At 37.8% G+C, this 27,595-nt stretch overlaps 1 protein-coding gene across 1 annotated transcript in view; it reads right to left on the bottom strand.

Annotated features, from left to right (window-relative positions):
- LOC116417309 (homeobox protein prophet of Pit-1) overlaps positions 1–27,595 on the bottom strand; it is a 362,559-nt gene that overhangs the window by 115,556 nt on the left and 219,408 nt on the right. Inside the window, exon 5 of the mRNA XM_031929979.2 lies at positions 22,627–22,809. Within this exon, the coding sequence (XP_031785839.1) occupies positions 22,627–22,809 (183 nt within the window). The remainder of the gene's footprint in view (positions 1–22,626; positions 22,810–27,595) is intronic.

Below are 27,595 nucleotides of genomic sequence, written 5' to 3'. Positions count from 1 at the left end.
CGGACTCATACGGAAATTCGTACTCTTCTACGGCTGTCTCTTTACCTTCCGAAGATTGTCCTTCAACATTTATTTGGCCATATTTTATGTCCACGTCCTCCTGATTTTCGGGGAAATGCTTATGTACAAAAGGCACTGGTGTTATTGGTTGGCTTTCGGTGATTAGGACCTCATCGCCGAACTGAATATTCACTTTCTCTCCGTAGAGAAACGGATTGCCTAATATAATGTCCTCATGTAAAGGTATACTTGAGGGTAACACATGAAAGATGTGTTTCTTACCCATAACAGTTAGTTTTACTGTTCCTAAGGTGTCGAATCCTTTGGGTGCTATTCCCATGATGTTTATAAAGTTATCATGTTCTATGACTACTTCTGGTCGTAATGAGTCATGTTTAACTACATTTACCTCAGCTCCGGTATCTATGATGCACAGAGCTTCTGGTACCGTTAGTTGTTCGATTTCCAATTTTACTGTTGGAGTTCTCTTGACTCTCGTCGTGAGTCGTATAATCTGTGTTGGCCTTCTGCTGTCTGATTTGGCCTCGGGCTCGCTGGACGCTGTTGCTGTGTCGATGAGCCCGTCGCCGCATCCTTCCGACGAGCTTCCTCCCAGTTTAAATGAATTTTATCTCCCCGATACGGTGACGCTGATCGGTTCCTATCACCCTTGAATTCCATCGCCTTGCCTTCCATTGATATCCATGGCTGTTGGTATCCATATCCTTGCATTTGTCCTTGCATAGGATGTTGCATATATGGATTACTGTATGGAAAAGCAAAAGGGGTATTCCCCGGAGGGTAATAGTAAAACGGCGGAGGAGGCATATACGGGTATGGTCCCATCGGTGGATAAGGATGTCCATACTGTCCGTGGTCCACAGTCCCAGGAGGGTATCCTCGTGCTGGAGACACTGATCTGCTTCTCGACTGGGTTTGTGGCCGTTTCAATATACTTATTGGACCCGTGGGTTCGGGTGCTGGCGTATATCTCAATTGAGGTGGAGCATTTATTCTCCCATTCTCAATCACGGTTTTTGGAAAGTATGTATCATTCGCGTTGTATGCGTGAGCAATTTCGTCTCTTCTGTGTGTTGCCTCATGGAAATTTACTCTCTTCGTTACAGTTTCTACTGCGTCCTCATAATTTTTATCTGCGATGTTCGTTGGTTGAACAAAGTCTGGAATATTTTCTCTTTCTCTCGGTCTCTGATCAGGGTTGCAATAAACATAGTGTACTCGGGGATACACGTAATTGTCACCTGTCATTTTTATCCTGGCTTTCTCATAATTGAGGGCTGAATTGTAGGCTGCTTGTAGGGTTTGCGGAGCCGAGTCCACCAGACCTGTCCTCCAGCCGTCCGGTAACCCATTAACAAAGGACTCCAGCGCTAGCAACTCGAGGTGCGGCCTTTGGTCCACAGCTGCTTGTGCTTCTGTCAATCCTTCTTTCACGGCTGTGACAGCTGAATTTATCAATACATTCAAACGTCCGTAAAATTGCCGAACGTTTTCTCCCTTCCTCATTGTGGCTGATTGAATTTCATTCAAATAATAACCGTATGATTTGTTAGGAGCTAAGCTTTCTTTTAGGTGCTTTTTGAGATCTGATAATGTGGTAAACGTGTGGCCTTCTAACATTTGCCTTGCTCTACCTCTCAATTTTGAAATTACTAACCTTAAATACTGTGGCTCTTGTTCTCGTGGAAGTAGCGTAAATCCGTTATCCACGTCCTGAAGAAACTCTTTAAGATGCATATTAGTTCCGTCATATTCGGGTATGTGCATGACCGCTCTAGCTATATTTTGAGTCTGACTTGCCTCCATGACACCACGGGACACGTCCAACATTTGACGATCACGTTCCGCCTGCTGGACACGATAAAACTGGTCCAACGCCTTAATTCTAGCTTGCACGTCCTCAATAGCGAGAATCTGCTCTCTAGTTTGATTTAAATCGATCGACATTTTCGTATTTTACTTTTTATAGGTTTCAAAAGAAAAACTTCTAAAATAAATCTAATCTAAAGACTTCTCGAAGAAATTCTAGAAATTGTTACTCTAGTAACAATGGCTAGTTCCCCACAAGGGATGCCATTTTGTAAGGACCGTATTTGGTATAAATGCGGGCTGCGCGAGTTCACAAATAATTATTTAGTTCGCGGAAACTAGCATAAGCTCGGGAGCTTTATTGTTACTAGGGAGTACTAGGGTTGAATGAATAATACTGAATGTCTGGGTGTATAATTTGTCTGTCTTTAAGCACGAGTGGACGCGTGCGCGGACAGTACGGCGCGGACTCTCTAATGCACTGTTGTTGTCTGGAGATGGGACCGGCGCGGACTTACTTGTGCGCGGACACTCTTGTGCGTGGACGGTGTATTGTCTGCTCTTGATGGTTTCGTTCGGACTTCGATGTATCCGAGTTCTCTATCGTAGTGCTATCTCTCTTACCTTTGTGATTTCGATGATGATTTAGTAGGAGCTATTGACTTTCTATTTGAGGATATGATTTATGGTGGTTTCAATTAATTTATCACTCGCTGAATTTGTATTTTGTATTATTTGTTATTGATTTATTTTTAATTGACCCAGAGCACTTCACAGACGTTTGATGTTCGACATTTATCTAATAGTTTCGTTGATAGTATCGTATTTAAAATATGTAGTGTAAAGACTTACAATTATAATCTTAGTAGGTACGCAGGATTTTTCTACGATCCGTACGTGGCCAATACTGATTGAGTTACTCTACACGATTACTCGTGGCAATAAAATATGTTGATCAACTGCACTGCTAACGCCGGAGATTCCACTCGACGGACCTTAGCTTGTACTTCTCTCTACGGTGTGAGTCTGGATTCAAAGGGCTTTCCGGTGATTGTTATGCCGAGGGACGGATTTAGCACGCTCCCAAGGTGTTGGACGGATTTAGCACGCTCCAAGCACTAACACAATCAAACACCGCCGCTTCTCCTTAGAATCAACTACAACCGATAGTGAGCAAGTAACTACGCAAAAAGGTGCTGCGTGGATCGGCTCCAGGGTTTTTAAAGCCTCGGTGTCGATGCAAGCAGTTTTGTAATTTAGATGAAGAAGATCGCGGTCGCCCAATCAGCACCGGCCACACAGGATCGTCACGTATGTCTTGCAATCGTGTTTCGCGCGCGAGGAGTGCTGACGCGAAGGTCAGAGCACTCGCTCCGATTTTCTGCGCTCGGTAGTGTATTGTCGCAATCGGTACAGCTCTCGTTGGTTTGTGTGTATGTGGATGCCGTCTATTAGGCGTTATACGCATTCGTACTATAGGTATATAAACGTGGGACATTACAAATCCATCCTACACCTTGAGAGCGTGCCAAAGCGTCTCTTGGCATAACAACCACCGGAGAGCCCTCAGAACTCAGATTATGACATAGAGAGAAGTCCAAAAGAAGACGAATTCTGTAAGATGAAAGCTACGTGAAGTGCTCTGATCCGTCCTTAATAAACCAAAACTTAACAATAACAAACAAACCGCCCTACTTCTGTATTTTGTTTTAAATAATAATAAAACCCTAAATCTCCCTAATTGACTATCGACTACGCAAGGTCAACGTCAAGGTAAGAGTTCAAAAACTGCGAACACGACATCTTCTTGAGTAAAATCGAAGTTCATACAAAAGATGCAATTGGTAAGATTATTTCTAAATTATTATGGAAAAAAAAAATTTTTATTTGCCAAATATTTCGTAATAACAACATATATGTTATTTATTTCAGTTTGCCTTGAAAAGAGAGGCTCAAGTCTCTGAAACCTTAGCCGAATAAACTCATTATTCAGGAATTAATTCATTCCTCATATTTTGAAAAATTCTATACAAGTGCTAAATTAAATCAAGTAGTGCAGAAGCGCCACGAAAGCGAGTTTGGGAAGCAGACGGAGCCGCGGCGCTCATTATACTATTTACTTCTATATGGTATACTTCTATGGTGTTTGGATTTATGATACAGAAAAAAATTATCATCGTTTTTGTTTGTGAGTTTTGATGGTTTATAAGTATGTTTTCTAAGCTAAACTATGATTTTCAACGAAAGTATTTTGAAATAAGTTGTTTTTTTATAATAAACGAATGTACATATCACTAATGCTCAAAAAAGTATCTCTACTTTTTTCTCCAGTGTGAAAAGACCGTAAAGTTGTCTTTCTAGCCTAAAAGTGAAAGGACCGTGAAGTTAGCCGCACAAGCTATATATATATATAATGGTTGGGTATCGTTTTCCCAGAGTTTTCTACACGCTGCGCAGAGTAAATGTGTTTACGTTGTCTACTTGAATTACATGTTGTTTTTGAACAGCTGTTGCACTGTCACTGTATAAACTTTTTGAGTGTGGGTGATATTGGAAACTATGCCCAGGGACTTCAAAGATGAGGTCTAAATATAGTGCACGCAGTAGATTTTTGTGTGGTGTCCAGGTGCATGCTAATTACAAATATTCAAAGTTTCCACTAACGGACAATGTACCTTTAAAAAGGTAGAATTCAATAAAATCACGATTACTTGCATGTGTAATAAATGATCGAGCCCCTATCAGACAAACCATGAATTTGATCCAATGTTAATATTCCTAAAATATAATTAAGAATTCTTTAGTCAAATTATTTTAGTATTTTTCAATATTTTAAGCAAGTTTTCGTTATCTTCATCAAAACTGAATTTATCTTTTTTTTTGGAATTTCACAAAAGCTCTTTAGGTTGAATAAAAAATCCAGCTATAGCATCTGCATATAATTAATAAGATAATAATTACTTAACATACAAATCAACGTGGCGCACAGAATAATGATTTATGCGCTTTATTTCAAATTTTATTCAAAATTTTGGATACGTATTTAAAAATAATTTGTATTGAATTTTCTCGTGCTTTGTATCCTGGTTAAAAATATATACTTGATTTTAACACATGTTTTTATCAGCTAGTAACTGGCCAGTTCTTAGGATTTAACCTAGTTACTACCTAATAAATGGCCAGTTCTTAGGGACATTTCTACTAGGGTAACAGAAGTACTTAAATAGTATAAAAGATTCCCTGGCTAGAAAAATCACGTGATTTATCACACGATCAATCACGTGATCAGTCACAATAAGTAAGAAATCACGTTAAAGATCACGTCAGAAATTACTCATAAAATAGAATTTGTTTTAATTAAAATAAAATTATTTTGTTTTCACTAAACAATTTTGAAAGATAGATTTGTTGATAATCCAAAATATTCACCGCAAAAAAAAAAACGCCCTAACCGAGGATTGAACCCCTGTCCTCAACCTCACAATCCATTATCTTACTGCATGAGCTATTCTTACTTGTCTTAATGATGACTCGAAGATCATGTATGAATATCAGTAATCTATCGTTTACGTGTATAGACTATCTGCTGCTAATTAATAATATAAGGAAAATAATTTCATTAATAAAATAAAAAAATCTAATTTAACAATTAAACATATGTTAATTTTGCGTTTTCATCTTTATAAATTAGAAAAATTCTTCTATGCTAAATAATATAATGTTAATATCAAATTTAGATTATAAATATCAATCTTAACTTTGAAAATATTTTAAATCATCCCAATTTTTATCTTGAAGTATACGTGTAAACTGTACAAAGTCATAAATGAAACATATTTTTAGGTAAAAACAGTATAGAATTTCAATACTGTTTTTACCTTGCTTACAACAGCACAAATATTTCAGGTAGTAAGATAATAGATTGGGAAGTTGAGGACCGGAGTTCGATTCTCGGTTACGGCAACGTTTTTTTTTAATTTTTTGCGATTGATTTATTTGGATTATCAACAAATCTATTTTACACAATTGTTCAGTAAAAATGAAATAATTTATCATAATTAAAAGAAATACTTCAATATTATGAATAATTTCTGACGTGATTTTTAACGTAATTTCTCACGAGATATTACGCCCAATAATCACGTGAGAAATCACGTGATAAATCATGTGAGAAATCAAGTGACTGATCGGGTGATTGATCGTGTAATAAATCACGTCATTTTTCTCGCCAGGGTTAATAACAATTTCCTAAAGTAAGTTTAGTCAGAAGATCCATCATTTCTTTTTCCTGACGCAGTGGAAGACACCGAGCTTCAACTCTTGTTCGATTCAGTTTCTTAATCTGTGTTTGAATTGTTTGAACTGTAGTACGTCGAGATTAAGAAATCAAGTTTCCCTCGATTCTGTAGTTCCTCAATGGTATCTGTAAATTGTGATGTAGTTAATTAGTATCAAATTTTTTTTAGCAATATAATATACAAATATATGTATTAAATAATTTGGCTCAACAAGATCAATACGTTTATAATAAGTATATTTCATCTAAAAATACAATCAAAAATCCCTACTAGTTGCCTAAGTCACTGCATTATTTGAATCAATCTCAGAAACATCAAATTCCAAAATCTGGCTCTCTCCGCAGTGAGATTTTACACAATAAGTCATGAATGCTGTTCTATATAATATAGAAACTTGAAATTTTATATCAAAGTTTATTTAATTCAAAAATACAATAAAAATACCCTAGTAGTTGCTTAAGTCAATACATTATTCCAAACAACCTTAGTAACACGAAATTGAAAAATCTGGCTTTTACTGCACTGGCATTTTATACAATCGTTCATAAATCCTGTTCTATATAAAATACAAACTTGAAATTTGGTATAAAAGTTTATTTCATTTGAGAATATAATAAAAAACCAATACAGTAGTCATGTTTATTCTAAAAATCTTTAGCGAGCAAGCATAGAATGACATGTATAACATATGTATATTTATATAATACATGTATATTATATATATGTATAATATTCACATTTGTAATTGCAATTTATACTATTATGACTAATACATGGCATACTATGCTATTGCAATTTATTTTCAGATCATGAGTGGAAACAATGACGAGTGTGTCTATGCCGCCGTGCACAAGAAATATATGTACCAGCTCAAGTGTACGATTTCGCTGATGAGTAAATAAAATCATTTTTCATCACTGTAATTAAATATAATCTTATATCTATTTTGCGTTCTCAAAGTAAAGGCTTCTAAATTAAAAGTGATCTGATAGCTCGCTAAAGATTTTGAGAATAAACATGTCTAGTGTATTGGTTTTTTATTGTATTCTCAAATGAAATAAACTTTTATACCAAATTTCAAGTTTGTACTTTATATAGAACAGGATTTATGAACGATTGTGTGCGGCGAAAGCCAGATTTTGGAATTTCATGTTTCTGAGATTGATTCAAATAATGCAGTGACTAAGGCAACTAGTAGGCTTTTTTATTGTATTTTTAGATGAAATATACTTATCATAAACGATTGGTCTTGTTGAGCCAAATTATTTAATACATACATTTGTATGTTATATTTGATAAAAAAAAAATTGATACTAATTAACTACATCACAATTTACAGAAGCCATTGAGGAGCTACAGAATCGAGGGAGACTTAATGTCTAAATCTTGATAGACTACAGTTCAAATACAGATTCAGAATCTGAATCGAACAAGAGTTTAAGCTTGGGGTCTTCCACTCCGTCAGGAAAAAGAAATGATGGATCTTCTGACTAAACTTACTTTAGGAAACTATTGATAAGGATTTTATGTGCCATTCGAGGAAAATTACAAATAATCATTTAACAATAGATGTATGATTAACAGGGGACGTCTACTCCGTTTCCTTGAAAAGCACATAAAATTGGATCATGTCTCTGTCTACCTGAGAAGCTAAATACTTTATTTTAAGTTTTATGTGCGATGTGGCAGAGAAAGTCTCAGTGTATTTATTGCATGACAATAATATATTTTGCTCTTTCAGTGCTTTCATCAAGTAAAAAAAGTATCAAGCAACTGATTCTATAATTGTATTCTATAATTGTTATTCTATAATTCTATATTATATTGATGACGATAATAGATACGGATGCTATGTATAGACTTACCATCTTTGCATGTAGAAAATACTTCCTCATCCACAGCTATCGTCGTTCTCCAATCTTCTCGGGTCATATGCAAATGAGCACGGGCGTAGTTTAGACGAGCTTGCATATCCACTTGATGGAGTACAATTTGAACTTAACTGCCGCCATAGAAATAGATACATTTGTTCGACTCTAAATGGCTGGTCGGAGCGTTTTTTCGTGAACGTCTAAATTCAATCTTTGTAGCAAATGCTTAACGTTCCAAACGGATTTTGTCGCATCTCGGCCACTACAACTTGTAAGTCGGCATCGGAAACTTTGAGGCGTCTGCCGCGCTTGTTTCGCCGATCTTGCATTACTGCACCACCCTCATTTTCTTCCCAAAATCGCTGCAAGTATCGATTAACTGTAGCAAGCGCACAATTCAAAGCTTCGCTAATTTTCTGTGCGTTAAGGCCAGTCTTCATAAAAGACGCATAGCGTGAATATTTTCGGCTGTTGGTCGAAACCGCAACATTTTAATCCGAAAAGAAACAATAAATAAAAAATTTGCACACGTGCAAACTCGCGTTTCGGCTATAAACTGCAGTAAGAAATCGGTGAAGCGCGTCCAACGTAAAACATAATACGATCGCGTTCAAGATATATAGTAGACAGAAGCAAATAACATGTCGACAACAATCAAGACAGATGAAGTTATTATTTTTAGAATGTTGAATCAAAATATTATATTTTTAAATTTATTTTTTAATTAATTACCGATCATGCAATATATAAATTTTTTACACTCATGCAAACTAGAATTTTTTAATTTTTTAATACATGTTTTATTTGTTATATATTATACTATATATATATATATGTTCTATAATTTTACAATTTTATTCTTATATGTTTTTAGCATGATCATCAAGTAATTTATTATTTTATACAAAATATGGTAATTCACGAAGATCTTTGTAGATCATCCAGTGAATTGACTCCAAATCTTCAATTTTCAGATAGGCTCGTCTTAGGTATTTTGCGATTCTCCAATACTGCTTTTGCAAATACTCCCACATTGTTTCGACCTCAACAGCTGCAACAAAAATTAATAAATAAAATATTAAAACTTGAAATTGAACGCAGTGTATGAAATTAGGAAATTAGACTGATCTTGGAATTGAATAGAATAGAATAGAATAATGATACGAACCTGACACTGTCGAAGTAAAGCCTCGATGATGTCGAATATTAATGGTGGCGGCGATTTCCGCAAAAATTGAAGCCTTCGTTGCGTCGTCCACCAGCCGCCTCGCGTAAATGTCGCTCTCTTCGACTAGAAATTTAACGATCTTCGTCATCTCGATCGGGACGATGTTGATTAGATCTCGCATCTCCATATCCTCCCGATTGATGTGCGGGAGCGGCACTCGATAATCTGGCAAAAGCCAATTACATTTAGTTATACGCATTCACATGAGTAGCTATTATACTTTAGGTGCAACATTAATACACTTCAAAAATTACACTTACCACCAAAAAACGACGACATAATGACGAGAGGAGCAGAGATTACTACACGACCACAGTAAAAACACCACAGGTGTTTGACCACAGGACAAACGCAGCAATCGACAGATACTCCGACAATCAGAAGCGGCAAGATAAAGTATGCGACGAATGACCGATCGACTGATCTCCTTTACGGCTGGCAACAGATTGCAATGTGCTATACGCAAGACACTTCCTCCAGTACTCCGAAAACCCCTCGCGTTTGGCGTTTGTTTTTTGAAATGAGCGCTGCTGCGCTGCATCCATAGCTTGCGGCGAGCGCAATGCGCACGCATGCGTAAAAGCCATTTCCATCATGGCCGCTCGGGACTTTCTCGCGCGCGCTCCCTCGGCTCCGCGCTCCGCCACCCCCGCGGGCCGCGGATAACGTATACAATAATACGCCTAGCGAGTATAGGTTATTTTATACATCATATTGCCTCTCGGGATCGCTTCCCCTCTTCTACCGTCCCCGCGGCCGCGGACCAGGTGCATTAAATCGCATGCGCGAATCGCTGCTCGATCAGCTGGCTGATTGACCGCTTCAAAATCCACCTCGCAGCCTGTTGCTCCGCTACACCTGCGCTCGGCCGCCTTCGGAGTTGGACAGAGATTCCGATGCGCTTTATCGATAATCCTTGTGTCTCTTCGACAGCAGCCAAAAAAAAAAAATCAAAGGAAGAGTGACACCGCCGCCGTCTCTGCACTTAAGTATATAGGCGACGACGTCGAGGCTACTGCTACAGCTCAGTTCAGTGTCTCAGCTGTGTTAGCTGTGTGCTCGACGCGTCCGGTGTCGTCCGGTTCGGCAGCCAGACATGACTCGGCCTCCAAGACGCTGAGCACGACGATGATGATGCTGCTGCAGGGCCCAGCTGATTATGAACAGCGAAAAAGAAGACCCTTGTGTCAAAGTGTTTCTAGAGAGGTTAAGTGAGCTGCAGGAGTCAGGTAAGTATGTGAAAAAATTTATTTACAGTGTAGCATTAGCATCTCCAAGCCTGGTGGCCGAGCCATGAGCCCATATATCACGCTTTCAAGAAAGCTTGTAGCTGGCGATTAAAGCCACCATTATCAACAGATCGGTCAAAGCTGCTGCTGATTTAATCATGTTTGTGATTGCTAACATGAGTATCCTTTTATTCTTTCCAAGTGCCAAGTAGCTTGCACTTTTGACAGCTTGCAGGATTAGGAGAAAGGCATGAGATGAAGGAGGAGCCTAGCAATCTAAATGAGCAGAAGTTGTAAGTCTTTAAGAGCTGCCTAACACAGGGGCAAAATGGACTCGACAAAGATGTCTTGCTGGCACTCTGCAGCAAGCTGGAACTGAAGGAGAGTCATAGGACTGTAATAGTGGTGCTGCTTGAGATAGATGGTGCCAATAGGTCTGTCTAGCTTTATGAATTTTGAGAAAGCTGTCTTGCATTACTGGGCGAATCTCAGAAGGAACTAGAAAAGGAAGTCAACGGTGATTCGCAAGCTTTGTGTAATTTCTTTTATTAGTGCCCAAATGCAAAATGACAGCGATGATGGAACATGTGCCAGAGTCAATGCAATATATTGATAAGACGAAAAGATTCCAAGTCATGTGAAAGGTAAAGATGTCTGATGTATATTTAACAATGTATTAAACATAAATATTAATTTTTTCATCACTAAATCTATTGATTATTCAGTTTACAAAGTGTAGGAGTCAACAAAACGTTAATCCACCAATGCCAATTATGTCTGAAAAGGAATCAAATGACTTTTCACCGGTTCTTGAAGAGCGATTATCTACAACTGCAAAAATATTAGGTATTAATAAGCCAGTGCCATATTATGTCTTAAAAATAAAAATCGTAGATAGTTGATCCGTTTAAAGTTGTCATTTTCATAAAGAAACAATCAACTTAGCATTCTTAGTTTATTTTTTTTTATTCGTTGACAATTTATATTTGTATCAGTTCTTAGAATTTTTTAATTAAATCTGCTTAATCTTTATTTTTTAGATGACAGTTGTAGATTCACCACAAGTTTATGGAAAGTTAATGATGAGCATATATTTGCAGTTGCATGCAATTGATGGAAGCATTTCCATTCTTGGCATCCGCAATATTGGTGCTGCGCCTATTTGTGAATCTATCCAATTTATATGTGGAGTGCACAGATTATTATTTAATCCTAATCGCTTAAATCAGCTGGCTGATGCTGTGATGCTACGGAACTTAAAATTTTTGATACATCTATTAGAGGCTTAGCATAGCACAAACGTGATTTGATTACTTTTTAACACGAATAATACAATTTTAAGACACACGGTGACATCCGAATAGACTACCCTAATATTAAATGCATAGAAAAATACAAAGTGTAAATTTTTTAATTTTCTAATAAAATCTATGAATGTATTATTTAGCATATTATTGATTTTCAGCATCTAGATACTTTTTTACTTTTCTAAATATTCTTTTTTAAATCCCCATGAATTTAAATTCAGATTTATATCTTATTATTTGAATATTAAGATTTAGCTACTCAGCCACTGCGCTGGCAGCACGATTATTTTATTGATGATTAACATCCATAACATACCAAAACCATCCTTGACACTTACCCTGCAATAGATCTTAAGAGTCGATTAGAACCTCTCGGGGGATGCCAGCGCAAATTCAAATTCGTGAGGTTTGTTCCCCTCGTACGTGCTCCATCACGGAACATGCGCGTTCCGTGAGATGCGAAACCTCCACGAATAAACGCGACTTCCGACAACCGAACCTGACCTGGGCAGTGGCCGCATTAAACTTAAACATTTTTAAAACGTTCTTCTCAGATGTTTTGTCCGTCGAGTGTACTGTTAGTTACTTTTACCAATTAAGTACTTTAGTTCCGATTACGCGTACTTAATACTTGTTTCATGTACCTACGCCTAAAAAAAATTTTATGAAATTTGAAAAAAATAATTAAAAGTTTTATAAATAAAGTAATATTTTATTACTAGAGCATCATTTTGTTTTTATTTTATTATATCTTAAAACCAAAATTAATACTGATTATGGGACTCATCATATAATTTTAGCATGATTTTATTATGTGATGAATTAATACACCAAAAACATATAATAAAATCATATGTTTTAAACACATGATAAAAACATGTGTTAAAATCGTGTATATATTATCAACTGAGATTATAAAGAATAGTATATTATGCAACAAGGGCAAAAGTAGAAAATTTTTTCCGTGGATGAGTTTACTGCCAGAACGAGAATATTTTTCCAGACGGTGTGTTGCTGGTCGGTGTGTGGTACTGGTCGAGCGAAAAATATTCTCGTAAGTTCAAATGGAAAAATTTATTAGCACGATGAGGCAACTAAACGTAGAACTTTGTTGCATTTTAGTACATTTGCGTAAATTCGCGGAAATATACATAAACGTACGTGAACGTACGGAAATATACATAAACGTACGTGAACGTACGGAAGTATACATAAACGTACGTGAACGTACGGAAATATACATAATCGTACGTGAACGTACGCGACCTTGGTAAAAATATTGACGTGATTTTGTGATGTATTAAAATTATGTATTTCTTCATGCAGTTTTGATACGTTATTTATGAGGTCAGTTTGTTATGTATTGATTTCGAACGTTTTATTACGTAATTTTAAGAAAAATTCAAATATTTCAGCTCCATAAAACATTTTTACGTCTTTTAGTATGTTATTTAATTACGTAAATATTTAGTTCTAAATACTTACTACTAAAAGCTCTTAAATACTTTAAATTTGTTCAAATGAGTGGCCATATAGGTGCTACCATGCGGGTGGTAGTGCGGACAATGAGGGCTAATAAGCGATAAATATTATTTTTTTATATTTTTTAATTAAGTGACAGTATTGAAAATGATTGATTTTTGAGGCAAAATCCCCCATGTTCCGCACTACCATCCGCATGGTAGCACCTATATGGCCACTCATTTCCACAAATTCAAAGTATTTAAGACTATAATTATTTCGAACTAACTATTTATGTAATTAAATAACATACTAATATTACGTAAAAAAGTTTCATGAAGTTGAAGTATTTTAATTTTTCTAATAAATCATAAAATTACGTGATGAAACGTTTGAAATCAATACATAACAAACTGACGTCACTAATCACACATCAAAATCACATGAAAAAATATGTAATTTCAGTACATCACAAAAGCACGTCAATATTTTTACCAGGGAAATATATGCATGTGTACGTAAACATACACGAACGTATGAATAAAATAAATATTGAAAATCCAAAATCTTACAGATTATTTGCAGAAATCTTTAACATACACTTGTACATCTTAGCCTTCATTTCTCTCCACTATAATTATCTTCATTCGTAGTAATCTGATCGGTTTCATATACTCTCTCTCTCTCTCTCCCTTTCTCTCTCTCTCTCTCTCTCTCTCTCTCTCTCTCTCAATATAAAGCAGTGAAAATTTTTACTATTTATGCAGTGAACGCATTTTCACTGTTGAAATAGTGAAAAAATCACTATTTTGACACCAAAATTCGGTTTAACTTTTATACCAGTGAAAATATGACTATTCTAATCAGTAAGACGCTAACATAAATACTATTTTATCAAGTGAAAATTTCACTTTTGAATAAGTAAATCTGATTCACTTATTCAACAGTGAACAAATGAGAGGAGCGATCCTAAAACTGAAACTCCTAAACCCACATACCCCATTCACCCCCTGCAGCTAAGTTTTAATAGACAAAAAATCTTTGTTAATACGTTTGAACATTGAGGGAAAGCGAGGGCAAGAATATAATATTTATTAAGGGAGTTCTCTCGAAACTGACCCCTGGCCAGGAGAAAGTAAGATTATGAATTGCAAATAGATGATGTCCAGAGGGTCGCCGATGTCGGGATTCATGGCCCGCATATAAAAATGCATTTTTTGTCGATATCTCGTAAAGGGAGGCTTTTCGTGAAAAACGGACGAAATGTTCGCCCCATACATGGGGCTCGAACATCGAATTTCCATTCAAGTAGTATAGTCAGATTTTTCAATTTTGAGGTTCGTAATGCATTTTTCGTCGAGATCTCGTAAAGGGAGGCTTTTCGAGAGAAAAGGACGAAATTTTCGCTCCATATATAGGGCTCGAACATCGAATTTCCATTCGAGTAGTCAATTAAATATTTTTTTTTAATTCTGAGGTTAGGAATTCTGTTTTTGTTTTCGAAACGAAGCGTCCTTCCTACAACTGCATAAAGCTAGAGAATGACGTCTACAAGTGAGCCTTTTACGAAAATTTACGGAGCGCACTTTCTACAGTCCGTCATCGCCGACCCTGAACAATTAGACACGAAAAACTAGGGAGCGTACTAGATAGCTGCATACTTGAGGCATTTATTTATTCGTGAAGCAATCGTTCGAAAATATAATCTCTAATTGAAGAGCTCTCGGTGCTTATAGGGTAAGTGGATTTGAGGTTTTGTTTTGAAATGAAAAATTATCACCTCCGCTTGCTTTCCTTCTATGTGCTGCGCATATAAACCAAAGCTCGAGATATACTATGCTATTATTTATGGATTGCCGTTATTTATTAGTAATTTTAGTTTGTACATGTTGAAGTACTTAATATATCAGATATGAAATTTTGAACGAACGTAATAGTTCAATTTAGATAAACGGATAGCACGCATGACTACTACGCTGGTGACCCAGGATCGATTCCCGCCGCCGACAAAAAATTTAATTTCATTTCTTTGTTTCTAAATAATATAATTTTCATACTAAATTAATAAAAACTTATAATAATAAGTCTAAAATAAATAAACAAAGAAAGAAATTAATTTTTTTTGTTCCTCTGTGTACATTTCTAATCGATTTAAAATCCGACATTTTCACTGATTTAAGCAGTGACCATTTCACTAATTCATTCAGTGAATAGTCACTATTTGGCAATTGCATACTTTTCACTGTATAAATTAGCGCATATGCACTATCAACCAGTGAAATTTCACTATTTTAGACGGAAAGAGTACTTCCTAGTATGAAAAATTAGCGCTTGCGAAAAGAAACCACCACACGCCATCTAAGGGCGGGTCTGCAACAATCATTATTTTTGTTAGTTTACTATATTATCACAAATTTACCTACGCCTGCGTACGTTCGCGTACGTTCGCGTTTTTTTTCTGTATAATGCTAAAATTTTCGAATCATAACCAAATTGCACCTGAACGTACGTGAACATACGGCGTCGTACAAAAATCTACAGCAGCGTCCTGTAATATAACAAAAGCGTATGATTTGAATTTCAATTCGGGAGGGCAGTATAATTACTCAAGAGAAAAATGTACTTTTGCCTCGTGTTACATAAAGTATTTTTTTCCACTCTCGAATGAAAGGCCACATTTTGGTCCTAGAAAGCAAAGCCAAAACAAATTCACATTCTGTTAGATAAAATAATGCGTATCGGTTTAATTTTTTGAAAAAATTTACTTTTGTCCCGTTAAATTTTACATTCGCCTTACTAATTTCACTTTCATCCCGTTAATTAGACTTTTGCCTCGCAAAACTAGTTTTCGGGAAAAATATGCCACTTTCGCCCCGCTTATCAGAGGCAAAAGGAGGATTTTTCAGTCGGATGTGGAATAAAATACAATATTAATTGATGCAAATTGTTTAAATTTTGAAGAGATATTTACCTTTTGTCTCTTGCTCATCTTCTGAATCCTCTATTTCTTGATCTTCATCTTTCACTAATTCATTATTTTACAAATCGTCACTGTCAGTTGTAACGTTCAATAACATCCAAAAGGCTAGCAACTCCAAGTCCAGTATACGAAAGCGCCTATGCACTACCTGCTTTCGTACACGCGTGCGTGCGGGTTTTACGCACAAACTGACCCTGGTAGAGATTGGCCGATTTAAAATGGTGAAAAGCTAAGAACTTGGTAGTTTTCTTCGTCAGTTCTTGTTACAAGATGTAACGCTTTTTATCCTAGTTCTTTGGCAGTTCTTAGATCGAGCTGTTTAAAAAGTAATACCCAAGATAGTTGGTCAAATGACAACGTTCACTTGACTCAGTTGGCTAAGGCGCGCGGCTATCCTTGTGCAGGGCTCGGGTTCGAGTCCCCGATCGCTCGAAATTTTTCGGATGATTTTTCGCACGCAAATTATTATTCTATATACATTTAAAAAAGTCGAATACAAGCCTGCTAGTAATGATTTTCCAATTCCAACCTGGAATAACCATTAACCACGTGCAACTGTGTCTTATTATTATTTCACCAACTATCTTCGGAAGAAAAGAGTTAAGAATACTCAATCTAAGAACTGCCAAAAAAATTGGATAAAAAGCGTTACATCTTGTAACAAAAACTGACAAAGAAAGCTACCAAGTTCTGAGATTGACAACCTCAGAACTTCCAAATAACTTAGATACCGTTTCTTTCAGGGAAGTTACAGACAGTCTGCCTAACTTATCGCTCCTAGGAGCTAAGTCGGAGCAGACGTCTTCGACAGACGACAGTATACATACTCTAGCTGATTTATACCTGAAATTAAATTGTTTGTTTTATCATTTTATCAAGGTCAATTTGATCTATGTCAAATTATTCAAGCTCTACTATTGTTGCTAATCTTATTTTACTGATCTGATTTGTAATGATTATGCAGTATTACTGCTACAAAGAAATTTGCCACATGATGAATAAAAAATACAATGTTGACATATCACTACGTACTCTTTCAAGAATTGTACAGCAAATTGAAATAAAAAGGAAGAATCTAAATAAAAGTTCTATAAAAGACATAATGATTACGATTCTCAAGCGGCAGGTAGGGTCTAACCACACTGTCAAGCACGTTGCAGCTGATCTTGTGCTCTTGGATCTCAAGCTGCTGGAGAGCAAGTGTGCTTATCTCGAAGAGGTGCGGAAGCTCCTTGTCTTCCTTTTGACCTTCTGCGATGATCGCTGGATCGAGCAGCGACGGCATGCTAATGGTTGAGCATGGCCTTGAAAGCTCGTCAGCCACCACGTTGTCCTCCTCTTTGATGTGCTGGAACCTGATGTTAAACTGGAGCACGTAGTGGAGATGCCGCTGTTGTCTGGGCGCCACTTTGTCCGCTGGTTTGGCTGCTGTAAAGACTAGCGGCTTGTGGTCCGTCCTGAGGTGAACTCTCGGCCCTCCAGGATGCGAGAAAAGTGCTTCACGGCCTTCTAGACCGCGAGAATCTCCCTGTCGTACGTATTGTACCTTCTCTCCGTCGGACTGAACTTCTTAGAGAAGAAACCCACGCGTTGCCAACAATGGTCGACTCTCTGTTTCGAAGCGGCACCGATGGTGACGTTGGATGCGTTAGTTGCAAGGGAAAGAGTCGCCGTTGGTGAGAGGTAGGCGGCCCTGGAAGCTTCGGCCAAGCTAGCCTTGGCGGTATCGAAAGCGGCCTTAGCTTCTGGCGTCCACTTCAGAACCTGTCGACTGCCCTTGCGGATGCCTCACGGAAGGTAGTTTAGCGAAGCCTGTTGCTAAGCTGCGCGTGAAATGAAGTACCGATAGAAATTCAGCCTGCCCAGAAAACGTCGGAGAGCCTTGGGCGACTCTTGCTTTGAACATTTCTGGATGGCATCTATTTTCCTCGCTAGAGGTCAGAAACCCTGGCTGGAGACGGTGAAGCCAAGAAAATCCCCTTCCTTCTGCCCGAACGCACATTTGGCGAGGTTGACGGCCAGGTGCGCCTGGCGTAATCGCTGGAACAGCACACGAAAATGTTGCTGGTGTTGCTCGTCGCTGCTAGACATCACAATGATGTCCTCTATGTAGGCGCAAGCGGAAGGGATGTCTTGAAGCAGGTTATCCATAAAGCGTTAGAAGGTCTACGTGGCATTTTGGAGTCCCAGCGAGAGCGTTCAGAACTCGAAAAGCCCAAAGGGCGTCGTCACGGTTGTTTTGCAAATGCCCTCGGGGGCCATGGGCACCTGGTAGTACGCTTTCTCCAGGTCTACGACTGAAAAAACGGTGCATTGCCGGCAGTCCTGAAGGAGGTCCTCGATTCTCGGCAAGGAGTACCGGTCTGGGATGGTGTTGGCGTTGAGCTTGCGGTAGTCACCAGCGCAGCGTACTTCTCCATTCAGCTTAGGCACCAGGTGTAGCGGGCTGGACCATTGTCCGGATCCAGGTCGGATGATACCCTCTTGAAAAGATAATCAAAGTAGTGTCTGGCAGCATTTAGTCGATTGCCGTAGAGCGGCCTGGGTCGAGCATGGACCGGAGCTGGAGTTAGAACCTGCAACAACGGAAACGCCATGGATGGCTGTCCATATATATATATATGCGTGTGTGTGTGTGTGTGTGAGTGTGTGTTTTATGTGGCGTAGGCAGAGTAAGCACTGCGCAAGTGGCCCTCCGACACCGGAACCCCAGAGGTACGATCATTAAACAATACTTCCGTTGAGCCCGTTAATTAGACTAGACGGCTTCTCCTTTGAAGTTTTCACATTTCCATACATCCTTCATCCACCAAGGTGATTAGGGGTTCAGGATTAGATATGTCTTCTTATTTCTGCATCGTTGGGTCGTCTGCTTCGTGTAGCATCGTCCAAACATCCTTTGGACAGTCTCATCTTGCCCTTTTCGCCGTTTCCAGGGCACGCCTAAACACGCTGCAGCTGTCCGATGCAGCCATGTGCTTACAGCCGTTCTCTTTCGTGCCAGCCTATTTGCAGAAGAAGCAACTTGATTCTGTCTGGCATTGTGCAAGACGGTGCTCAGCTCCTCCTCACAGAGGTTTGATCAATCCGCGCCTTGCACTTATCCTTCCTGTGTCCAAAGCCTAGACATTTGTGGCACCGCACTACCTTTACTCTCTTTCTGATCCTGCAGCTTACAAGGCCCACACTAACGTGGCCTATTCTAAGCAACTCGTCGGCCTGCTCTTTAGCTAACATGACTATTCATCCTCAGGCCACTCATATTGGGTTTTAGAGGGGTCACCTTTCTAATATCGTTGCCTACAACTGTTGCCTCCTAATCTATGTCTCGTATTTTCAGGATCCATTGCCATTCTTCCTTTCTGAATCCTCCCACGCCTTGTACTGCTTTCTCTACCTTTGCCGTAAAAGCCTTTCTTCCAGACCCTTTTTCTAATTTGAGAAAGATGTCTCCACTTCTGATTTGTTTAATTCCAAGTACCGTCGTTCCACTGGTATCTGGGCTTACCTCCTTCAGTAGCTTCTCTAGGACTTGTGGTGCCTGTTGGTGTGGACTGATAATCCACGATTAGGTCATCTACTTTCTTTTCTAGCTTCATGATGTGCTCCTCTTCTTACTTACGAGCCTGTATTGCTTCCTGCCTGTACAGCCTGTACTTCTCGCACTGGCCTCACTTGCCAATCTATCCATACTGCTCATTCTTGATCCCATATATTCTCCTCCCAGGCGAAGCTCTGGTACCATTAAGAGGGATATACCTTTCTTCTCTATCTTGCCTAGCTCTTTCAGCGCGTTTGCGGGGCCCGTCTTAATCAGACCATGCACGTTACTCCTGCCCTCTGCGTACTCGATTGTTCCGGTGATTATACCCTTCAAAATCTTAAGGTCTTCTCTTTGGCTCTCTTCCACAACCTTGTGAGTTTGGCTTACCCTAAGATCCTTGGAGCCTGCACCGGCCACCGGGGTTTTCACCCGATTAAAACCGTCGACGGGATTTGGCTCTGTGGCCTTACCCGCTTGAGGAAATGTTGTTCTTAACTCACTCATCATGTTTGATTTATTTTCAGGGTTTCTTCCCCTATCATGTATCCTAAGCAGGAGCCCTTTAACAGGGTGCTAACATCCGGGCCAGATGCTCCTTGGCTATTTTAACGAGGTTGATACTCCTACCCCTCTTCCTTCTCTGCTGCTTGTATAGCAGCAGCACTTCGGGCTTGTGACCGGCGTAGTGAAGTTATATATGTATGTGCGTGTGTCTGATGTGAAATGCTCACTTTCTTTCGCATTTTAATATATTAACAATAATGATAAATTAGAACAAAAACATAATAACGTAAAGACACGCCGATACGCACGCACACATTGTGGTTCTACAGCAGAGACACAAGATCAAGCGAGGCACACCGATATGCACGCACACACTACAACTCTACGGCAAGAGACCAAGCAAAGCAGACCGATACGCACGCACACATTGCGATTCTACAGCAGAGGCAAGAAACCAAGCGAAGCACACCGATATGCACGCACACATTACGACTCTACGGCAGGAGACTAAGCAGAATACACCGATACTAAAACCGAGCCGCTACAAAATATAACGAATACAGCACAGCACAAGTAGAGAGAAAAATATCAAGCCTACTATACATCATGGATTGCGCATACCAGAAAGCAATGCACGTGCAATGAAGCAGAAACCCACAGAGCGCGCAGCGCTATCGCCAAGTGACACATAAGTCACGCGCGCTGGAAGCTCGAGGAGCCACCAAAGAGGACACCGCGCAAGGCAGCTCAAAACGCAAAGAGTTACTATCCGGTGACAGCTTTCAATAGTTTAGGACATAACAGTGTTTTTTTTTGTTTCTCTCTCTCGGAGAAAGAGGTATTAGGGAAAATCTTAGAAAGACCATAGCATGACCTTGTTTAGCCCCATCCCCAATGCCAGCCGTGTGTCGATTCACATCGACTAAACCCATCCCTTTTACGGCCAGGTGAGAAAAACACCCAGCTGTAAAAAGGAACGCTTTGCTTTTATCGACCCTCGGAAAAGGTGCCTAGCTCAATCTTTTATGCCCCGCGGTACTATCGTCAAGCAATGCTTCGCGGGGTGTGGGGGGGGGGGGGGCGAAAGGCCTTCGCCCGCTTCTGGTTGATGTCGTCATCACTATAGTCATCCTTCATTTTCTGCTTTGCACATACACACGTACATACTTATCCTTTTCGTCTTCTTTTGTCTTCTTCGTCTTTTCTGACTTTCTTGAGAATGTCTGCTGCATAGTTGCTGACTGGGCACTATCCATCCTCTAAAGTCAGAATGGTCAGAAGTTACTCTGGTCTGAAGATAACTCTTAAGTTCTTCTCGCTCCTGATGATATCGTAAGTACTTGCAAATTTACAGGTTTTATATCGTATAAATAGGCTAATTTACTTATTCTGCACAGCCTTCTATTAGCATAAGAATAACATGAAACGTTTCAAATGAATTGCGGATTCTACAAGTTCTTTAGGTTTATTCTAATTTGCAGTAATTGTGCTAAAAATAATGTTGGTTTGCGTGGCAGCTCTCCTTCATGCTCTCCATATTATATACGTTTGATTTCGCGGCAGTTTATATTCTGTCTTTCTATTGGTGCGTGGCGGCCATGACAAATATCCTTATAAGGCGCGCGCAAAATGTTAATTTACTTACGCTGCTATGCGATGAACTTTTCTAAAGCAAATAACTTTCAGAACCCGTATTTTTCAGTACGACGGACAGTCCGTGTGGTGTGTACACAAAGTCATTCACTTTCGCGAATAAACCTTCGTGAATGGTCCAGATCAGTATTACCAGATCCAGCCCTCATACGGAGTCTCACGCAGCGCAAGTTAGAAATCAGATCAATAGAAAAATCAGAATAGCACTAGACCGCTGCCGGAATGCGCCTAGAACTTTGATAACCGCACCTGATTAATGCTATAAAACTGTCATACATAACCTCAAAAAATCAATTGTTTCAGATTTTGATCAAGATTCCATAGAAGCAATTACCGTGACTCAAATTAACACAAACAATTTCTATGCTGTAGCAAAATTGAATATATTTATTTAATATTCAATTTTGAATACTGGCGCTATATAAGCGGAATATCTATCTTTTAAAAAAGAAAAATGGTGTTTCTTATTCGCGTTCCTTAATTCTTAAACCAGGCGACGAACACGCCATTAGTACTCGCCATACAACATCTGGCCACTTTAAGAGAGGAATATTATTATTTAATAAAAAGGCTGTTAAAAGTTGATAGAAATCCATATTAATTCGGCGAGGAATTAGTTCTAAAAACAGCAAATAAGGAAATTGTGTTTTGAAAAAATTTTCACAATCTTAACCTTTGAAGAAATATATACTGGTTATATTGATACTTTAAAAATATTTACCTGAGGATAACGATTGATTCCATTTATACTGTTGTGAGGATGAGGATATGGTTGATAACCTCTACTTGCACCAGGATAAATATTTCTCATCATCGCCCCTTGACACGTTGGAATAGGAGCAAGTGCTTTCTGAAGCTGTTTCTCTTGTTTTCGATACTTAGCTCTTCTATTTTGGAACCAAACCTGTTGATAGTAGTAATATTATGATTTACACAAATTATAAATATTATATAAAATATTTTGAATATATAGAAGATTACGTAGAATTAATTATAGGTGAAAATAATAGTAGTAGGCGCAAACGTGGGAGGATAACCCCTGCAGGGGTTCAGGGGTTATTCTCCCACGTTTGCGCCTACTACTATTATTTTTATAATATGGAGAGAAATTCCAATATCTATCATTATAGGTGACTTTGTTTGCTTCATTCTAGAGGAAGCTTTGTAATAGTAAATTTTTTAGTTTTATCAAAACTTTTAGAAAATACGTTTTGGTGTGTTAGAAGTTCGAATCAAGGACCTTTCTACATTGGAATACACGCTGTAAGAAGCAAGGCAAATTATGTATGTTTTTTTTTTCAAAATTTTTTTATATTCTTTTAATATTTTAATCCTGGATAACACAGTGAATTACTAAAAAATGTGGCTGTCTCGAGGATAGCAGATAGAAGTAAATACTAAAATAGGTGTGTAGTGGACTCCATTTTTTTTAATTGGTGAAATAATATATAAATAATCAACAGAACCAACGCATGTCATAATGACATGAGTCCATAAAATGAAAAGTTATCACGTGGAAACAACGTACATTAATGTTAACGAAATTCTGCCAAAACTCAATTATATACTGGAAAATAAGGAATTAATCTATTGCCGGAAAAACTGTAGCGGAGCGAGGTTCGCGGGCTTTGTAATAATAATGTTCAACACGGGTAATTCAGTTTAACTCCTAGCCTTTATTGTAAATACACACAAAACAAATATAATCGTAAATAAGCACAAATGAGTGAGGTAAGTCGCCAAAGTTGTGGCTGGCTCGATGGTCGGAACGGATCTCTGGTTCACTCGAAGAAGGGCGCGGAATGATCCGTTGCTTCTGTTGTCGCGGACGAAGGGGCCACAAAATGACCTAAGTCCATTTTCCCTGAAAAGGGAGTATATCAAAAAAGTGATTAACGCCAAATCAATCAGTGAGTAGCAGCAGCGGCGGCCTGGAAGGGGAAGCGGCAGCAGCAGCAGCGCTGGTGCACTGAAGGGGGAAGCGCTTAGCAGTGGCTCGGCGCAGTAGCTCCTCAGAAAATAAAAGGCGCCTCATCCAGCTCCTCAGCCTTATTCGCTCGACCGAACTCAGACGGACAGGAGCAATACGCTATCCCTCCAAGTAGAGTTCGGTCAGAGCAACTTTTTGTTCGTGAGCTAGAGCGCTGGCAAATAAGTTCAGTCCCTTATACTTGCGGTTTAAATTTAAATTAAATTTAAATTCTAACTGATAACGTAGAGAATAATAAATTATATTAAATATAAATAAATAAATAAATAAATAAATATATATATATATATATATATATCTCTTTTTCTTTTTAGCAAGCATACAATAAGTCCTCTGAAGGTCAACTATACAACACTCTTTTTTATGAAACGGAACATTCTAGAAACACTACTCACACTACGTCTCTGGAGAAAGTTTCAGTTGAGACGAGTATCTTAAAGACTTCAGGTATGATAGCCTTAACTACAATACGTCAAGGACGAAATACTTAGACATCAATGCCCATCTCTATCTTCTTATAGTACATAATAATCTTAAAGGCAATAAGTCCTTTAAGAATTACTTGTATTATAAAATTTTCATCACACTAGAATACTTCAAGGACACAACGTCTTTAAAGAAAATTCTAGATAAGGAGAATATCTTAAACAGTAATACATCTGTTTAAAAGAAAGACCTAAAATAAAATTCAAACATAAAAATTTCCTTTCAGCTATATTAGTCTTGGCTACAATACTTTAGCCAAGTACGAAATACTGATATTATATAAATTGAATTTCAAAGACAGAAGAGATTCAAATACCACGACATCCCGGACCATTAAAAAATTACGTTGACAATAGCTATGCCAAACATCAACGTAATGATTTAAAAGATAGTTTATCATGCGCTATATAAGCACAGTATTGCGCCCTGATTCGTATGCATGTCAAACATTAACACAATTAGCACAATTCAAACATTAAAATCGCAATGTTTCGTAAATACGAGAATGTGACTTAAGTCGTTTGGCGAGAAGCCTCTGATGTAAATCGATTTTAAATAAAAATCTTGAAAATACTGCATCTAATGTTGCGTCATACTTAGTAGTTGATTGTTGCGCATCATTATCCATTTTTAACTAAAATTTATCTTAAAGGAATGTAATTAACAGTTGTGCACTTTCGTCAGCAAAGTTAACATTAAAATCTTCTGCTAAAATCAGCGACATTTCGTGGTCATTTGTACCAGGCTCCCGTGATCCTAGTTCACTAGTTAATGTATACAAGTAGTAATCTATCCGAGAGTGCAAAGGGGCCCGAATGCCACCGGAAAGATAGGGAAAGCGCGGTGGATAGGAGAGAGAGAGAGAGAGTAAGAGAAGGAGAGCGCGGTGAAGGGAGAGGTGAACGTAGTGGCTACGTCTTGCGCGGCCAAGAAAGCGCAGTGGAGAAAAGAGAAAAAGAGGGAGATCTTCTCCTCTTGGCGTTCGCTTTTTTCTCGATTCATTCCCCGTCCAGAATGTGTACCTAGCGAGCCTATAGAAGTATTCACTTCAAACATTTATCTCACATATTGTAGATTTTATACAATGAATTTATATTAAATCAGTTTTGAATAAATAAAAATGCTTGCACCAAACTGCATCATATCTCGCACTCATAGAAAAATAGTATATGCAACTCGTGTGTCATTTGCTTACTATTACATTCAAAACAATAACACAAAGCGAAATAAAAGGAAGCTATGCGCTAAGGACTTAGCAGCGGTTTTCTAAATATAATCAAAACAGAATCTCTGACATTTTATTTTGCATGACGCTCAGAACACACTTGCTTGGTGTCGTACTTCTTCTTGTTTGGCTCAAAAGCTGTGCAACGAGAAAAAGGTGTGCATTGGAAGAAGTTTGGTGGCAGAGTGTCTCTCACTACTCAATGCGGCTGCTACTTTCAGTGCCTTGAGCTGTCTTTGCTGCTTTGTATTCTTACGCGTATCTGGCCGTAGCACTCACAAGGAAAGGTACCCAACCCGAACTCACCGATTTTGATGATTTTCATATATGCTGTAGAACATAAAAAAATAAGAGACACGTATTTTTTTTTATCGGCTAATTTTCACTTTTAAGGGGTAAAAACCTCCGCTAAAGTTAACCCCCAAAAAGCGTTTTTTTTAAATATCTCGGCTTAAAATTAATATTTTTCAATGTAACAAATTGGAGGTTATTTCTTACGAAAAGAGCAAGTATTTCATGGTGATTTGAAGAGTAAGGGTAGCATCCCCTATTTTTTAGGGGTTGAAAACATATTTTTTGGCATAATTTTATAATAAAAATGTTTAAACCGACTAAAAAAAATTGGAAAATATGTTTAAACATCCTTAATAACAAAATTTAGTTGACGTCTTTCGGTGTTTTCATAAATATTATCCCTAAGGGGGTAAACCACCCCTAACACAAAATAACTGTAAATATGTAATTCAATACATAATATTTCGTAGAAAGTTTGTATATAGAGGTTTTCGAGGTCGCTGATTACAAATCTATCAGATTTTGAAAATTCAAAATGGCGGAACCAATATGGCGGACGGAAATATCGAAAAAAAATTTTATATAATAAAAAAGTTTTAAACGACTAAAAAATTTGGAAAAAATTTGTAAACATCTATAATAAACAAATTAAGTTTTTCGGTTTTTTCATAGATACTTCCCCTTAGGGGGGTAAACCACCCCTAACACAAAATAACTATAAGTATACTTCAATCCATAATATTTTGTAGAAGGTTTGTATATAGGGGTTTTCGAGATCGCTCTTTACAAATCTGATATCAGATTTTAAAAATACAAAATGGCGAAACCAATGTGGTGGACGAAAATGTCGAAAAAAAATTTTAACTTTCAAAAAAACTTGTTTATAAATGTGTGATCTTTGTAGCCTGTACATGTGAACTAAAGAGCCTTAAACCCTAAACCCCTAAAGAACAAATAGGCTAAATGGTTGTGCTTTTTAACCAAACCACCTCAAATTCCTAAATTTGTAAACAAGAAAATTCTGTGTGTGAAGCAGTTTTATAATTTCCGTAGAAATTGTTATCAGAATGTTATTGAAATTCCTTTATTGTAAATTCAACTTATAATGTATTTTTGTTTATAATATTAGAGTATAATAATAATCTACAATCTTTTATCTTTTGCCATAGTGCATTTTTTGTATTGAGCATAAAATATATTATTTTACGATGTTTTTACAATATTGGTAGTCCTCATAAAAGTGTTTAAAGCACAATGCTTTTTTGCACCAACCACATCGTACAATTGCAATGTTTGTGCACCCTTCTATTTCATAATGTGTTGCACAAGACTTTCTAAAACTGAAATCTATAGGATTATCAAATTTATCTGGTTTTTCATTGACGTAACCGCTTTTATACCAGGAATATTTAAACAAATCTATATATCTCGGTGAAGACAGTTGGTTGTGAACCAATGATTGAAGTTTAATTATATTATTTCTCACATGTAAATTCATATCATGATCCATTAACATTACATTATCAGAAAATGTTCGGACAAAGTTTTTCCAAATACGGAATCCATAGACATCAAGTGGTTGTATTTTTCCTGTGGTTCCAGTTGGAATTTTTTTTATGTTAATAATTTTATTTTGTGGCATTGTTTCTTCTATAACTTTGTCACAATGACCACTCCAAGAATCAAGTAATAGTA

The sequence above is a fragment of the Nasonia vitripennis genome, assembly GCF_009193385.2.
Source record: "Nasonia vitripennis strain AsymCx chromosome 4 unlocalized genomic scaffold, Nvit_psr_1.1 chr4_random0007, whole genome shotgun sequence".
NCBI lineage: Eukaryota > Metazoa > Arthropoda > Insecta > Hymenoptera > Pteromalidae > Nasonia > Nasonia vitripennis.
Note: the sequence above shows the minus strand (reverse complement) of the source record. Positions and strands in the feature narration are given on the sequence as shown.